General features: G+C 42.1%; 1 protein-coding gene across 11 annotated transcripts in view; it reads right to left on the bottom strand.

The window, feature by feature from the left end:
* Nucleotides 1-18,436, bottom strand: part of C5H2orf92 (chromosome 5 C2orf92 homolog) — a 55,353-nt gene that overhangs the window by 8,927 nt on the left and 27,990 nt on the right. For 5 of the 11 annotated variants that reach the window (XM_043467839.1, XM_043467845.1, XM_043467842.1 and 2 more), the window contains 4 exons: nt 13,565-13,648; nt 7,538-7,630; nt 6,480-6,551; nt 2,024-2,101 (listed from right to left, as the gene is read on the bottom strand). In XM_043467839.1, the coding sequence (XP_043323774.1) occupies nt 2,024-2,101; nt 6,480-6,551; nt 7,538-7,630; nt 13,565-13,648 (327 nt within the window). Of the gene's footprint in view, nt 1-2,023; nt 2,102-6,479; nt 6,552-7,536; nt 7,631-13,564; nt 13,649-18,436 lie in introns of those variants that run through there. The other 6 variants (XM_043467847.1, XM_043467848.1, XM_043467849.1 and 3 more) reach the window with 3 other exon arrangements.

Here is an 18,436-nt window from a genome sequence, read left to right as displayed (position 1 = left end):
TTTTACAGACATGTGAAAGCTACACTGAAGCAATTTTACAAGAAAACCTAAAGGGACATCTCTAAGCGGGAAAAGAGAAAAAGGACCACAACTGGAAATATGAAAATTACAAAAGGAAAAATCTCATTGGTAAAAGCAAACATATAGTAAGGTAGTGGAATAACCACTTATAAAGCTAGTAGGAAGGTTAAAAGACAAAAGTAGTAAAATCATCTACAGCCACAATAAGTAGGGATACACAAAACAAAAAGGTTTAAACTCTGATGTCAAAAACATTAAATATGGTGAGGGTGCAGAAGTGGAAATGCAGGACTATCAGAATGCATTCGAACTTAAGAGATCATACTCAGTGGTGAAAAGCTGAAAGAATTTCCCCTAAGATCAGAAAAAGACAAGTATGCCTACTCTGTCCACTTTTATTCTGCAAGGTATTAGCTCTAGCCAGAGAAACCAGACAAGAAAAAGAAATGAGGAATTCAAATAAACAATTGGAGTCTACAGATTCAATGTAATTCCTATCAAAATACCAATGGCATTTTCCATGGAACTAGGACAAATAATTATAAAATTTGTATGGAAAAAAAGAATGAAATATTGCCATCTGTGGCAAATGGATGGACCTAGAGATTATAATCGGAGAAGCCAATGGCACCCCACTCCAGTAGTCTTGCCTGGAGAATCCCATGGATGGAGGAGCCTGGTGGGCTGCGGTCCATGGGGTCGCTAAGAGTCGGACACGACTGAGCGACTTCACTTTCACTTTTCACTTCCATGCATTGGAGAAGGAAATGGCAACCCACTCCAGTGTTCTTGCCTGGAGAATCCCAGCGAAGGGGGAGCCTGGTGGGCTGCCATCTATGGGGTCGCACAGAGTCGGACACGACTGAAGCGACTTAGTAGCAGTAGCAGCAGCAGAGATTATAATACTAAGTGAAGTAAGTCAGACAGAGAAAGACAAATATACGATCTCACTTATATGCAGAATCTAAAAAATAATACAAATACACACACACACACACACACACGCAAACAGAGGCATGAAACAGATGAGGGAGATTAAGAGGAACAAACTTCCAGTTATAAAATAAACATGTAACAAGGATGTAATGTACTGCACAGGGAATATAGTCAATTATATAGTAACTTTGTATGATGCCATATAGCAACTAAACTTGAAAAGTGTGAGTTGCTCAGTCGTGTCTGACTCTTTGCGATGTTATGGACTATAACCCGCTAGGCTCCTCTGTTCATGGAATTCCCCAGGCAAGAATACCTGAGTTGGTAGCCATTCCCTTCTCCAGGGTATCTTCTCAACCCAGGGATCGAACCTGGGTCTCCTGCATTGCAGGCAGATTCTTTACCACTTGAGTCACCTGGGAAGCCCAGTAACTAAATTTATGGTGATCATTTTGTAATGTATAAAAATATTGAACCACATATATTTTATACCTGAAACTAATATGATATTTTAAGTCGATTATACTTCAATTTTAAAAAGAATGTTTCCTGAATTGCAAGGGCAATGCAGAAGATTAAATACACTCAAATATTCATTTATTGGTAGAGGGACAACAGAATGGTTTAGTAGAAACAGACAGGGTTGAAAACCTGCAGCTAGCTCTGCAGATGAATCTGTCCAGGAAGTATGTGAGAACAGCCTCACGTGGTTAAATTATTTCTGGAGAAAGAAAGAAACTTGTTTTTTATTCAATTTGGCTTAGAAAAAGAGAGAAAATGTGCAGATTAATGACTGGTAATTACTTGACTTTAGAAATGCCAGCTTGTCCAATGAGAGTTGAGAAATTAACCCCACAGACAGAAAACTCTGGATAACATAGATTTAATCTACTAAGGGGTTGTGTTTGCCTTGCTCTTTCATAGCATTGTTTAAAAAAAAAAAAGATGGACTTGCCACTTAAACACAAATTTTGACATTCCTTGTCTCTGTAACACAAAAACAAAAAGCAGAATCAGGAGCCACAATCTACACTTATCACCAATAAGGTCATAAACTCTCATTTACCTGACAATCTTTGGAGAGTTTGGGAGATGTTTTCCACGTGTGGTGGGTTGTGATTTTGATCATCTGTTGGAACATCTTCTGTAAGAAAAAAAATAAGCACGATTACCAAGGTTCGCCAAATACGGTCAGTTTTCAAGCTTTGTTTCAACTTTAGAAAGCCATTAACTATGAGAAAAGCAGCAATCCATTATAAGAGCAAGTACAAGGAACAACCCCCCCCCGCCCCCGCCGATGGCTGCATTTCCATGATGGAGACTCGATCCTAGTTGTCCTTCAGTAACATCCTAGACCTGGTAAGATTGTCTTGAACGAGCCCAGAACCAAGAAATTTTGGCTTTGTGCTTAAGGAAAAGCTGAAGTTTTACATCTTTAGAATTTCTTTGGGTTTTGTTTTACTCTCAGGAGGCTCTAGCATAGAAATGAGCCTTTGGTTGTGTTAACACTTTATTGCTACACTGTTATTGAAGACTAAACTCACTTCAGTGGAACTACTACTAATCATTAAGGGGCTTGAACTCTCCACAGACCTGGACACACTCTTTCCAAGACACTTCACTTCTCAAAAGGATAATTTCTTCACCCCTCTTTCTAGCCAGCCATCTTACTTTTTACCATTAATTCTGGTTTTTTGAAAGGTCTGCTAAGGAAGAGATACAGACAGTGTGGTCTAGGATTTCCTGGTCCCCACAGAGTAGCACAGAGTGGCTCCTGGCCTCTGAAAAGGGGTCCAGTCAGCCTCTTTTTCTTGCGGGGTGTCACCTTCACCACTGTCTGCAGGGGCTCCTCGGACCCCTTTTTTCTTCACCCCCGCCTTCTCGTTTGATCTTCCAAAGTTCCATGCAAACACAACCAAAAACACTTGTTTTGGTGGCAGGGAGTGTGTGGTGCTAGGTCTCTGCTGTGGTGCACGGGCCTCTCTCTAGTTGCAGCAAGCAGGCTTAGTTGCCCCATGGGCATGAGGGATCGCTGTCCCAACCAGGGATCGAACCCGAGTCCCTTACCTTGGAAGGTGGACTGTTCACCATTGGACCACCACGGAAGGCCCTAAAACATTTTTTAAATACCTTCAAATGTGGCAGATTTCTGTCCAGCAATTATTAATGACACTGATTCTCTTACTAGCTGTGAGCTTTTGGAAGACAAGAATGCCCCCTCTCATTCTCCAATTCCTGGCACAATGCTGACCACTGAGAAGGAGAGCAACAGATAGGTCTTAACTGAGATCTCGACTGCAAGCAACCTCATGAAAGACACTGAGCCAGAACCACCAGTTACACCTGTCTTACTGGCCAAGACTGTAGCTGTTTGAAGGCTGAAAAGTACTGCAGGCTCTGTTTCCAAGATGGCTCACACAGCTGTTAGAAGGTCTCACCTCTGCACCAGCTGTAGGCAGGAGGACTCAGGTCCCTGTCACAGGGGACTCCTTAGAACTGCTGGAGTGTCCTTACAACATGACAACCAACTTGCCCTCAGGCGAGCAGGCAATCCCAGACACAGCCGGGCGGAAACCCCAGTGTCTTCTCTGACCTAATCTCAGTCATCTGAGGCAAGTCACTAAGCTTAGCCCACAACAAGGGAATGGAGATGAAGCTCCATCTTTTGAAGGGAGGGGTATCAAAAAATTTATGGACATATTTTAAAACTGCAGTTTTGTGACCCTTTGTGACCCCATGAACTATAGCCTATCAGGCTCCTCTGTCCATGGGATTCTTCAGGCAAGAATACTGGAGTAGGTTGCCATCCCCTTCTCCAGAGGATCTTCCTGACCCAGGGATTGAAATGGCATCTCTTGCATCTCCTGCATCAGCAGGCAGATTCTTTTTATCACTGCTCTACCTAAAATCACAGTAAGAATGAAATTCCAAGGAAAACAGTTGAACAAAAAAGGAACATTCACTTGTGTCCATATAAATGAGGATTTTAATCAGCTGCCTCTGGTTTGGTGTAAGAATTGTGGATGGAGAGAAGTGACACCCTTACAGAGGCGTCTACACTCTGCAGGAAGCCAGGATCTAGGTATACAACCTGTACCATTAAGCAGAGACCCCTGAAGGATTCCTTGAGAGATCTTTGACAATTTTTGACCTACAAAAACAGTAAGTTCAAATGATTCAACCTAAGTCCCAAGGGAGGTTTTCTAGTCTACATGTTTCTTCTAATTTTGGTCCCAAGAGAGGTTTTCTAGTCTACATATTTCTTCTAATTTTGAGACTCCTAGAAACCCAATATTATGGATTACCAAGATAAGTGTGATGATCAATTTGTAATATGATCCTTTGTTTACAAAGAAAATACAGAACTGGCTTCACACCAAGTTTAGATTGATCACTGCACACCTTGGGGATCCGGGAAGAGAGAGGAAAAGAAGTCCATTTTGTACTTAGAAAGTGGTCAAACATCCTGTCAAGCTCCTCTCAAGGAGAAAAAGCAATAAAGCTGATGATCGATCGACAGTTTTAGAGGTGATGTCATTTTTGGTAATATGCAAAAGTTGAAATCTACCAACAAGACCAGTAGGGATATGCTGCAAAGGTCTGAGGGGGGCGGCACATTTTTCCCAGGGGACCAAGCTTAATTGGGCACCAGGGACTCCTGGCCCCCTCCTGTGTCATAACAGGGAGGCAGCAAGTGCTCACTGTCAGTGGCTGTATTTGCCAATTCTTTCATATGGCAATTACTTGAGAGGAAAATGCTGCCCTCACTGTTCTCCACTGGTAATGTTTCCGGCACATCAGCAGCATGGGTGCAGCCCACTCAGCAGAAGACAGAAAGAGGTCTTGCCCTGGGAATACTGGGCAGCTGGTCTAGTGAGAAAAGGATTAGTCAGGAGCAATGGCAAATTACTGCTCAGTGTGGTGTCCGTGAAACTCTTTTGCCTAAAAGTTCTTCCGGGTGTCCTTAAAAGGGACACTGGGTAGTCATGTCACAGAAAAATGGGATGACGTGGACTGTGTTGATAAAGTCACTCTCGCCCATGTGTGGTCCTCAGCACAAAGACATCCTCTCGCTTCTTTCAGTGGAGACCCAGATACCAAAGAGATGTCCAATCATATCTAATTTATGACTATCATGCAACTCACAGAAGGAAATGTGTAGGGCAAATTCAGGGATATTAGAACTATTTATTTTAAAGAGAATTCTGTGGTAAATTTATCTTCGAAAACCATCTAAGCCAATGGTTCCAAATGCCAGGGGCTGGCGTCTCACCGACTGAAGCCAAGTCACTCAGAGAATATGAAAAGATGTGCAGAACCAGGACTCCACTTCTAGAGATTCCTGGTCACTTTTGGAAATAAGATCCCCTGGAGAAGGAAACGGCAACCCACTCCAATATTCTTGCCTGGGAAAATCCCATGGACAGAGGAGCTTGGCGGGCTACAGGTCTGGGGATCACAAAGAGTCAGACATAACTGAGCCACTAACACTTTCTACTTTCTGGAAATAAGGATTTTTTTTTTTTTTGGCTGGGGGTCGGGGGTGGGGGGCGGCATGTGGGAATCTCAGTTCCCTGACCAGAGATCAAACCTTTGTCCCCCGCATCAAAGTGTGGAGTCTTAACCACTGGACCACCAGGAAAGTCCCAGAAGAAGGATATTTAATAAGCTCTTTCCATTCCACAGCCTCCTCCCTGTGGCTGATGCATAGTTGGGACTGGGAACCACTGACCTAGTTTCTATTTCTGCGCCCAGAAAAGCCTACAGAGTTGCCAGCTCAGACAGTGACATATTTGGCCTTTTTTGTTTTTGTTTCTTTCTTGGCTGCACCACGCAGCTTTTGGGATCTTAGTTCCCTGGCCAGGAATCAAACCTGTGCCCCCTGCAATGGAAGTGCTGAGCCTAACCACCGGACTGCCAGGGGAAGTCCTTATTTTTCCTTTTAAATCTTTAAATCTGTCAAGGTAAGAAATGCTGCATGAGATTCTAGTTCCTTATCCTGTCTTCACCCTGTTTGCTTTCATCCTAATTGGATCTGAGATGAGTCTGCTCATCCTCTGAAGGGGTGGAGAAAGGCCTCTGGGTACCCCTTCCAGGAAGTGCTCAGCCCCTCACTAGCCCCGCCCCCCCGGGGTAGGGGAGGGACTTCACTGGTGAGTTTGGGAGGATTCAGGTGCTTGGGACTGGCTCCTTTCTCCTTCCCTCTCTCTCTCTAGCTCTCTACCTCTCTCTCTCTGCAGACAGCAGACATTTTGATCTGCTCCTCTATGCTATGAATTTTACAAAGCCACATCTCTCGTGGAGGGAACTGAAGAAGGCAAGGGCATCCTAAACCTTACCAGTGATCAATCACAGCACCCCTCCTAGCTTCAGGTGAAGCCAGCCAAGTATTCCTGGAGAAGATGGTCTGAGCGCCATCTGCTGGGGCTTTAGCTTAGTGTCACACTTTGTTCTGAACTTGGGCAAAAGGAAGGCGTATTACTTATTGACCCCTAACTCCACTTTTATCCATCTGCATTTACCGTTATTGGACATTCTGTCTGTGCTATCAAAGAAAAGTTCTGGTTCATGAGAATTCCCATCAACGGTTGCTCCTGTGATGATGAAACACATGAAAAAAATAAAAAAATTTATCAGTACATCCTTAAAAGCACCTTAGGCCCATATTTTCAGTGTTTTTAAAATTATTTTTCGTATTATTCTCCATTATGGTTTATCACCGGATATTGAATATAGTTCCCTGTGCTGTACCGTAGGACCTTGTTTTCATTAATCCTACATATACTAGTCTGCACCTACTAATCCCAAGCAGCTCCCAATCCAGGGCTGAAATGCTAATATAGAAAGCAAATTGTACTTGGAAATGTGTGTTTGGAAGTTTGTATGTCATTGTGGAGAGAAGCACCAGCCAGTTGCTGATTGCAGAGGCCATGGGAATGGAACCTCAGAAATCGAAGTTCACATCTTTACGCAAAAATTTCAACACAGCGCTCACTGCTCTGCGGCTCTGCTGGCAGTTCCTGACACACAGTTCCATCCTTGTGACCTGTGATCTGCCTAATCCTCAAAGTGTTCCTTCAAAAATAATAATGTTATGAAGCTGCTTTAAAGGGATGTCCCTAGGGCAAGTGATTTTTGTCCTTGATCTTATCCATGGAATGAAGCTCTAATGACTGCACCAGCTCTCACCCAGGGCTGGGATTACCCTCAAGCCATGTCACACACGCGAAGTACAAAGCGTGTTCAGCAGAAAGTTATTACGCCACTCAGGGCTCTGGGTGTGAGAAACAGTAAACACCATTTGCAATTCCAGTCTCTGCCCTCTGAACAGCCTCCAGAAAGTAAGAACTTGTCTGACCCATGAACTTGAGGGATTTCCCCCAAACAGGGGGACAGTCACACTTTCATCTTGGAGGTTTATAGAGGGAATTTCAGACAGTTCTTTCCTTCACATCTCAATTTGTCTTTGCCGCACAAGTAGCTATTCTAAAGAATGGTAAGATGATAGCACAGTGCCTACAACACAGAATATAAGCCAACAGAAAAACACACACTCAGAGTTTTAAGCACGTATACTTGCTTTCTTTTGTGTCTCTCCTTGTAATTGATCTGCCAGCTGCTGCTCTTGTTTCTTCTAATGGAACTTTGGAAAATACTTGCAGTAGAATTTCATCTCAAGAGAAGTAAATAAAGGCGTATTCATATCAGCAGGGGTGTTACAATTTTTTGTAAAAATTTTTTGTAAAAAAATTTTGTAAAAAATTACAATTTTTCTCTGTAAATACAGTGAATAAATAATACAAACTCAACAAATACATGAAATTACACTCGCAAAGTCTTTCTGTTTGGAAGGGAACTTCTAATGACATAAATCATTTCTGAAAAATTGTGATTCCACTAGATGTCCTGGGTAGTAAAAATTGTCCACTAAAGATATGTGGCTAGAAACTTTCTCCCAAATCTCATAATACGGAGTGTCATAATTTTCCTTCTTATTCTTGTCATTTTGACCCACCTCTGACACTTTCCCTAGGACAGCCCATAACAATGGGTGAAGTCTGGAGGGTAAAAATAAAGCAGAATAGATCTTTAAGCCAGAAAAACCTCTGTGTATAAAAAGTTTTTTAAAAGAAATCTGTTTATAAACTGTTCCAAATTTTTAATGTTAGTTTTTTTTTAATATCTGCATTTCTCCTTCCATTTTTAGGGCTTTCCTGGTGGCTCAGATAATAAACAATCTGCCTGCAATGCAGGAGACCTGGGTTCAATCCCTGGGTTGGGCTGATTCCTCGGAGAAGGGAATGGCAATCTACTCCAGTATTCTTGCCTGGAGAATCCCATGGACAGAGGAGCCTGGTGAGCTACAGTCCATGGGGGTCACAAACAGTTTGATAAGAATGAGTGACTAACACACTTCCCTTTTTAAACTATTTATTTTATTTATTTATTTTTGACTGTGCTGGGTCCTTGTTGCTGCTCAAGAGCTTTCTCTGGTTGCAGCGAGCAGGGGCTACTCTTTGGTGTGGTGCACAGGCTTCTCATTGCAGTGACTTCTCTTATTGTGGAGCACAGGCTCTCGGGCATGCAGGCTTCAGTAGTTGCAACACAGGTTTAGTAGTTGTGGTGAATGGGCTTAGTTGCTCCATGGCATGTGGAATCTTCCCGGAGCAGGAATCAAACCCATGCCCCCTGCGTTGACAGGTGGATTCTTATCCACTGCGCCACCAGGGAAGTCCCCTTATTTTTTAAAAAATATTTATTTATTTATTTGGCTGCATTGGGTCTTAGCTGCAGCAGGCAGATTCTCTAATTCAGGAGCATGGGCTTAGTTGCTCCTCGGCATGTGGGATGTTAGTTCCCCAACCAGTGATTGAACCCATGTCCCATGCATAGCAAGGCAGATTCTTAACCACTAGACCACCAGGGAAGTCTCTCTCCTTCCCTTTTAAAAATTTTCAGTCTTCTACTTTTCCCTGGGGACAGCAGCTTTGTTTGTCCTTCTAGGTTGACTTTGCAAAGCCACAGAAAATAGTTATCACAAATTCAGTTTATTTTGTGTATATTCTGAATCCTTTTTCAAGAGTTGTTGGTACATTGGCACATTGATGAGGGGTCTACTCACCTGATGGACTAAATGCTTACAATAAGGACACAAAGTTTAGCCATCACATTCACTCATTCAAGATGGGGAGTTCTCACAGCCCCTTCCTTGATGAATGCAATGACCTACCAGTTCCTGAACGATTGCTCAGAGAGACTCTGGCAAGTTTATTGGTGGCCCACCAATGCCAAGGTCAACACTGGCCTGGCAGTGGGCATGTCAGTCGACCCAAGGGGGTGATGGGATCCCTCCCAACTCTGAACCAGACACCATCTTCAGATGTACCCACTCCCCTTTCACGTATGCGGGGCTGGATTCAGAGACACAGGGGAGCTGCTAAGAAGAGAAATGTGCTTTCATTCCTAGATGGGAATTTCTGAAAGCCTGGATAGAGTGACTCCAAGAGCTATCTGCATCTACTCAATCATTCAATCATGGTCACTTACCAACGATCAATTAGCCAGAATTATTGATCCTTATCTCACACATGGAATAACGACAAACCCGAAACTCCTGAAATGCTTTATCTGCATCAGTTGAGATGATCATGTGGTTTTTTTATTTCATTCTGTTAATGTTTAGTAGTACGTTACATTGATTGATTGATTTTCCTATGTTGAACTGTCTTGGTGGTGGTTTAGTCACTAAGTCTCATGGGACACTTGTGACCCTGTGGACTGTAGCCGGCCAGGATCCTCCGTCCCTAGGATTTCCCAGGCAAGAATACTGGAGTAGGTTGCTATTTCCTTCTCCAGGGGACCTTCCCAAACCAGAAATCGAACCCACATCTCCTGCATTGCAGGCAGATTCTTTACCTCTGCACCAGGGAGCCACATGGGAAGCCGAACTGTCTTAACTTCCAGGAATAAATCCCACTTGGTCTAGTGTATAATCCTCTTAAATAGGATGATGAATTAGGTTTCCTAGCATTTTGTTGAAGAATTTTGCATTTACATGGACAAGTGATATTGCTCTGTAGTTTTCTTATAGTGTCTCTATCTGGCTTTGGTATCAGGGTAATACTGGCCTTTTAAAATGAGTTAGAAAGTATTCCCTCCTCTTCAGTTTTTCATTGTTTCATTTTTGTATACTTGTGCATTTTCCAGTTTTCTGTTATAAATTTCTAGTTTCATTCTAATGTGATCAGGAAATATACTTTATATGATTTTAATCTTTTTCAATGTATTAAGGTGTTGTTTTGTGGCCAACATATGGTCTATCCTGGAGAATATTATATGTGAAATTGATAAGAATGTATTTTCTGCTGTTGTTGGGTGGCATGTTCTGCATAAGTCTGTTAGGTCTAATTGGCTTATAGTAGGGAAGTATTCTATTTTTTATTGATTATATAGTCTTATCTATTATTTAAACTTGGATATTAAAGTTTCCAAGTATTATTGTAGAATTATTTCTTCATTCAATTCTGTCCATTATTGGTTCAAATATTTGCGGGCTCTGTTGCTGTGTGCATATGTGTTTATAACTGTTATGCCCTCTTTCTGTACTGAAATTCTTATCAATATATGTGCTTCCTTGTTTCCTGTAAACTTTTTTACTTGAAATCTATTTTTTTTTTAGCCACTCCAGCTATATTGTTTTGGTTAATATTTGCATGGAATACCTTCTTCCATTGTTTTACTTTCAACCTCTTTGTATCCTTTTACCCTGAGTCTCTTGTACACAGCAAAGAGATCCTCTTTTTTTCTATCCAATTTGCTACTTTCTGCCTTTTAATAAGCATCTAATTCATTTACATTTAATGTGATTACTGATCAGGAAGAATTTACTAATGCCATTTAGCTATTTGTTTCCACTTATATATTTTTTATTCCTCTGTTCCTCCATTATGACTTTTCTTTGGGAGTTTTTTGGTTTTCTGCAATGTTACATTTTGATTGCCTCTGTTATGTCTTTTTCTGTATTTTTAAATTTTCTTCATATTTACCTTGAGGATCACAATTAAGATGTTAAATTTATAACAACCTAGTTTAAAGTACCAACTTAGTTTCAATAGCATACAAACATACTGCTCATGTATTAATACATCTCCATCCCTCCTCTTTTATGTTATTATTATCCTAGATTACATCTATGGACATTGCATGCCTATTAACATAGATTTGTTATAAATCTATGTCACAAATATTTGTTATAAATCTATTACACAGATTGTTTTATGCACTTGTCTTCTAAATCATACTAGAAAAAGTCACAAACCAAGCCAAAATGACAATAATATTGGCTTTTATATTTACCTGTATAGTCACCTTTACCAGTGTTCTTTATTTTTTTCTTATGGCTTTGAGTTACTGTCCAGTATTCCTTCATTTCACTCTGAAGCACTCTCTTTAATATTTCTATCAGGGCAGATCTCTTAGCTTATGTTTATCCGGAAAAGTCTTGATTTCTCCTCCATGATCAAAGAACAGTTTTGTTACAGAATTCTTGAATGACAGTACTTTTCCTTTAGGACTTCAATTATGTCATATCACTGCTTCTGGCTTCCAAGATTTTTATGTTGAAGTCAGCCATTAATCTTATTGAGGATCCCTTGTACATAATGAGTTGCTTCTCTCTTTGATGCTCCGAGATTCTCTTTGTCTTTTGGTTTCAACAATTTGACTCTAATGTGCCTTAGCATGGCTCTCTTCCATTTACCCAGCCCGGAGCTTGTAGAGCATCTTGGATGTGAATAGTCATCAGATTTGGGGAGTTTTGTTAGAGCATTGCTTCCTGACATTTTTTGTCTCCTGCTCGCCTCTCCTCCTGGGACTTCTAAGATGTGTTAGTTGATGCTGCTGCTCTTCATGGTGTCTCATGGTCCCCTGTGCCCTGTGTATTTAGTTCATCTTTTCCTTTCTCCTTCTCAGACTGGATTATTTCAAGTGTCCCAGGTCAAAGTTAAAGATCCTTAATTTTGCCTGCTCAAATCTGCTGTCAAATCCCTCCAGGGGGTTTTTCATTTCAGTTACTGTACTTTTCAAATTCAGAATTTCTATTTGGCTCTTTTTTATAATTTCTATTTGCTTATTGATATTCCTACTTTGTTTTCCTGATTTCTGCAAGTTCTTTGTCCATCATTTCCTTTACTCATTAAACATATGGAAGACAGTTGATTTAATATCTTTGATGAATAATTCCAATTTCTAGGCTTCCTCGGGGATGAGTTCTATCCATTTCTTTTTTTTACCCTGTGAATGGGCCATTCTGTCCTGTTTCTTTGTATGTTCTGTAAAATTTTTTGTTGAGAGCTAAACATGCTGAGTATTATATGTTGGTAAATTTGGAAATCTACTTCTCCCAGTCCTCAGGGATGGCCAATTTCTGCTTTCAAGGGCTACAGCCTTCGTTTGGCTAAGGCTTAGTTTGGCTTTTCCAAACTGTTTTGGCAAAGTGTGTATTCCTTATTGTGTATGGGTTCTGAATTTCTAGTTCCCTATGTCTGCTGTCACTCAGCAACCTGACAAAGGTTTCCTTAAGTGTCTGTATTTCAAAAGGAGAAAAACAAAAAACACCATCTCTTTAATCCTTGACAGAGTTTCTTGGAAGCCTCTTCAGCTCATGAAAGTGAAACAACGACAAGCCTCAGTGCCAGCCCTCAGTGATCAAAGGCAGTGATCAACATACACTCAAATTTTTGAAGGACAAGGTTCCCAATTGCCCATTCTGGCACCAGCAAGCACACTGCCAATGTGGGCTTCCAACCACCTGGCTACCTGCCGTGGGGCTGGAGGGTGGAGAATGGTAGACTCTAAATGGAACACTAAAATTCACTAAAATTTATTAGTCTCTTCATCAAGCTTTTTCAGGACAATGCAAGTGTTCAATTGATAGCTTATGCTCCAAATTAGTTGCTTAAGATAGTTCTTCCCAGATTAGGTGTAGCTTCGGTTAAGAGATGTATTCCTAGAACTTCCTACCCCCACCATCTTCTACCTAGGCCTTGGTTTTTCTCAAATGTTACAGGGGAGCTTGGAAGAGATCAATAAGTACCAGACTAGAATCACCTGGAGAGCTATAATAACTACTGATGCAAACATCTCATCCCACCCCAAGTAACCTGATCACTTGTCTCTTTTTTAATGAACTCCCAGGAGATTCTCATGCTCAGTTAGGGCTGAAGACCTGGGAGAAAGTCTGTCTTAGCCTCAAGGCCTTGCCATCTCTAACATGTGCAGAAATCACCTGGGGACCTCATCCAGACTGGTGTGATGCAGCTGGTCCAAGCTGGCGTCTGACACTGCACTTCCAGTAGCTCCCAGATGGTTGGCCCTGCTGCTGCTACATGGGACCCTCTTTAGGGAGCAGAATCCTTTCAGCTGTTTATTTTCTATGTTTTGCTTAATTTCTTAAGATTCTGGCATCAAGGGAATCTGTTTTAGCCTCAAGGCAAAGCACTTTCCTTCTCATCAGAGCAGCAGGGACAGGTTATCTGGGAGACCACCATGGATAAGCACGAGATTCTACAAACACAGCCTGACCGTTTCACATGGGAGGGATACCTACCAAACAATTTAGCCAAATGTTCATCTCGCTTATTTGAACTCAATGCAAAGTCGGTTTCTCTTGAGCTCTTTCGTGGAGGATAACCTATGGGAAAATAAAGCTTAGCTGTGAGTCAATCTTTTGCTGGATCTGTGTGTGATTCTTCTGAAATCGACACTCTCTTGGATGGTATTCTGAGAGGAGCATCCTGCACTTGGCCTGCTCTAGGGAAAGAGCACTGGGCTTGGGTTCTGATAGGACATTTGAACACTGTGTGACCTTGGGCAGTGAAGTTCTGTGGGATTTGACTTTCTCATCTGAGGCTGAAGGGAAAGACGCGGACCAGAGGAGGGCTATGGGGAAGGGAAGGAAATACACCGATGTGACCGTCAGACTCAAAGTGCTCGCCCCTCACCCCGACTCAGTGCTGTTATCCATGATGGACGACAGTAAACAGAGCTGGTTCCAAGCAAGGGGATGCTCAGCGCTCAGCTGTGGGAGGAACGGAGACAGATGGACACACGTCTCGGCGGCTCTTCAACCAAAACTCTCCCCTCCACAGGCAATGAGGCCAACAGTCAGTGTCTGACCATTCTGGAAATGTGATGCTTTCTCGCTTTGGAGGAAAGAGCACAATCCTGCTGCATGCTCTGTACTGATCCTCACTGTAGGTTTACATTTAGGAGGGGCCTGGGTGCCTGAATTCATCCGGACTTGACTCATTTGATAAACACAAGGAATTCCTAAAGTTGTCAATCAGGACTGAAAAAAAATGAAGTTGCAAACAGAGATGGACTGAGTCAGCCATCTCCCCTAGGACAGCATGGATGGGTGTTAAGACTTCTGCTGACCCACATGTGGCTACATCAAGGACATGAGCTAATTGTGCCAAAAGACTGTGGCGACCTGTGGAGATTTTGAGCTATATTATCAAGCTTTTTTAATGAAGGTTGTGATGTCTCAGGGTCTGGACACATTTTCTTGATTCAAGATCAAGGTCAATCCTTTTCTCTGGCCCTTGGGGAGAGGGCAAACCTATCAGGGAGGCTATATTTGTGCCCTAATGAAGGTGTTTCAGACCACAGAAGCCATCTATTCTGAATGCCACAGAGCATTCATGAAGTGTCTGCAAGAATCTGAACTTTTAACTCAAAACCAGCAATAACACCAATTTTCTCATGGTTTCCTCATAATCTGCATAGCCACTGAGTAATCTGTGCACTTGGCAACTCTCAACTCTCAAAGAAACAACTGATAGGAAGGCCGACCTTGTGCATGCCACACGATTAAAGTGTGACTACTGTGATCCAGTAAATGACAAATGCCCATGTCTCTGTTAATGAGACGCTGGTGAATTACTGGGAACAGACACACTTAATCACTTTGGGAAGCAAGCACTTTCTAAAATGTGTTCAACACACAGTGTCAGTCAATGGCGTAATAAGATATTGTGCGGGACACACCATCACTATTACACAGTACAAAATTCACTGTTTTAATCATGTGGCTTATAAAATGCACCAGGAGGGCTGTTAGTTATAAAACAGGTTTGCCAACAGCTCTGCAATTTCAACATGGCATGCGTGCCTGGCTTATCCCAATAAATAATTACCTAATTTTAATATTATCCTAATGCACATGGTGTCACCTTAAAGGACTTCTCAGTCCCTTGTGTGATCTGGGCTAATGTCCATGTTTTGGGCATCTGTGACCAGCTTCTTTCTCTCAGCCTCTGCATTTGAGCATCAGTGTGAGCAGAGAAATCAGCTCGGCTTCCAGTGCAGATGTTTTCCAGTGGCTGCAGTGGGGGCAGGTGATGGGAAGGGATGTGGGAGGGCTTCCTTCTCAGAAGCCAGTGAGGAGAGCACATGCACCCTAAACTATGATGGGCCGCTGAATAAAGAGTCATTACAAATTTTACCAGAAATAAAGGACACCACTGGAAAGTCTAGTTCCTGTCCCCTGAACAGCCTCCAGAGTGACAGAACCTGTCTGACTTTTAAACTTCAGGGATCACCCTTAAATACAGGGCTCTTCATACTTTAGGCCATAAATTCCATAGGCAGTGATTCTTTCTTCCATATCTCAATTTGTTTTTGCCCCATACCTACCTGGTTTAAGGAATGCTAAAATGATAGAGTAGTAAAAATAATACAATACAGGCACATCTTGAGACATTGCAGGTTGAACTATTCCAGACCACTTCAATAAAGCTAATATAATAATAAAGCGAGTCACCAGGATTTTTTGTTTACCAGTGTGTATAAAAGTTATGTCTTCACTGTAATCCATTAAGTGTGTAGTAGCATTGTCTAAAAAATCATGTACTTAATTTTAAAAAACTTCATTGCTAAAAAATACTAACCATCATCTGAGCCTCCAGTGAGTTGTAGTAATAGTATCAAAGATCATTGATTACATAACAGATACAATCATAATGAAGAAGTTTGAGATATCGTGACAATTACCACAATGTGATGCAGAGACACTAAGTGGGCTCATGCTGTTGGGGAAAATGGCACCAAGAGACATGATCAGTGAAGAGGTGCCACAAGCCTTCAATTTGTAAAAACAGTATCTGCCAAAAGCAATAAAGCACAGCGCACTAATATGAGGTCTGGCTTGTACATCAGCCTTTAGAAATATGTGTACTTAAGAGTTTAAAGACATATACTTGCTTTCTTGCATGTCTCTCTTTGTAATTGATCTGTCTGCTGTTCTTCTTGTTTCTTCTAACGGAACTTTGGAAAACACTTGCAGTAGAATTTCATCTCAAGTGAAGCAACAAAAGGCATGTTAATACCAGTAGTCTAGGATTAGCATATTCTGTTCTGTATCAAGTAGTCTACAAATATGGTGAATAAATTATGCAAATGCAATACAATACCTTGTCTTAAAAAGGGGAACTTGGTCTATCTAAAGCATTTCTGAATCTTTGTGATTACACTAGATGGTTGATTCAGGAAACATTACCTTCTGTAAATATGCAACTACAAATTTTGCCCCGGATCTCATAATATTTAACATCATAATTTTTCTTCTTGCTCCTGCTGCTGCCATTCTCCCCTCCTCCAAGACTGTCCCCAAGCTGTCCCTTTATAAGAACAAACCTCTTCCCTGTTTCCACAAGATACACATCATTTTCTGCCACTGAAACCTAATGCCTCTCCCAGAAAGCTTCTCACAGTGAGATCCTTTTTGGCAAAGACCTAGAAGCAAATCCTGATTTTACTGTTTACCAAGATGTGATCTTGGGCAAATAACTCCACCTCTTTGATCTTGAATTGCCTCACTGGAAGGATGGGCACATGATCATTGAGAACATAGAATGTTTGTGAAAAGTAAATAAAACGATGTTTGTAAAAGCGCTCAACACACAGTGCCAGTGTGAGGACCATGCAACAAAGGCCGAGTATTTGGAAACTACTGATCATCATCTTACTTATAAAACCCCCAGGGCTTCCCTGGTGGCTCAGTGGTAAAGAATCCACCTGCTAATGCAGGAGACACAGATTCGATCCCTGATCTGGGAAGATCCCACATGCCGCAGAGCACCTAAGCCCACGCACCATAACCACCGAGCTGGTGCTCTAGAGCCCGGGAGCCACAAGTACCGAGTCCAGGTGCCACAACCAACGAAGCCCGCGCACCCTAGAGTCTGTGCTCCGCGACGAGAGAGGCCGCTGCAAAGGGAAGCCTGCACATCACAGCTCCAGGGTAATCCCCACGCTCCACAACTAAAGGAAAGCCCCCGAGGCAATGAAGACCCAGCACAGCCATAAATCAATCAATCAATAAAACTCTAAAAAAAACAAAGAACCCCCTGATCAGCTAGTATTAATTGCTTGTTTTCTGCTCATTGGAACCCTGTGCAAGTGGAATGATATGCAGGAAGAAGAAAGGCATAAAACACACAAAAAACAAAGATGTTAGTATGTGACAGAAAAAAGAGATATCTGCCACAGATTCTACAGCATTCCATCACCAGCCACTTTCACCTCCTTTCATGCCTAATTGTGACCAGAAACAAAGGGACCCGACCTCAGAAAAACACTTCCTTTCCACCCTCCCTGGCAGGAGGGAGGGCAGTGGGACATGCAGGTCCCAGACCCCTGGGACCCTGGAAGATTCTTAGACCTCCAGATGGATGCAAAGGTAATGCTGAGGCTGTACTTCCACACCCCCTTTACCTCCTGTCCTGAGAGCAGATATGGGCAGAGGATCTGAATAGACTTTTTTCCCAAGGAAGACACACAGATGACCAACAGACATGTGAAAAGATGCTCAACATCACTAAGCATCAGTGAAATGCAAATCAAAACCACAATGAGCTATCACTTCAACCTGTCAAAATAACTATTGTCAAAAAGACAACAAGGGCTTTCTTGGTGGTGTAGTGGTAAAGAATCTGCCTGCCAATGCAGGAGACACAAGTTTGATCCCTGGTCCGGGAAGATCTCACATACCATGAAGCAACTAAGCTCGTGTGCCACAACTACTGAGCATGTGCTCTAGAGCCTGGGAGCTGCAACTACTGAGCCCATGTAGGCAACTACTGAAGCCTGAAAGCTCTAGGGCCTGCGCTATGCCACAGTGAGAAGCCCCTGCTTACAACTAGAGAGTAGCCCCTGCTCGCCGTAACTAGAGAAAAGCCCGCACGCAGCAACAGAGATCCAACACAGCCAAACAAATAAATAAGACGACAAACAGCAAGTGTTGGTAAGGATGTGGAGGAAAGGACCCTCGTACACTGTTGATGGGAAAGCAAGTTTGTGTAGTCACCACAGAAAAAAGTGTGGGAAAAAAATTAAAAATAGAACTACTGTACAATCCAGCAACTCCACACTTGGTATTGATCCAAAGAAAACAAAAGCACTAATTAGAAAAGATAAA

Source organism: Cervus canadensis, chromosome 5 (assembly GCF_019320065.1).
Source record: "Cervus canadensis isolate Bull #8, Minnesota chromosome 5, ASM1932006v1, whole genome shotgun sequence".
NCBI lineage: Eukaryota > Metazoa > Chordata > Mammalia > Artiodactyla > Cervidae > Cervus > Cervus canadensis.
The sequence above is the reverse complement of the archived record's forward strand: the minus strand, read 5'-3'. Positions and strand labels throughout refer to the sequence as shown.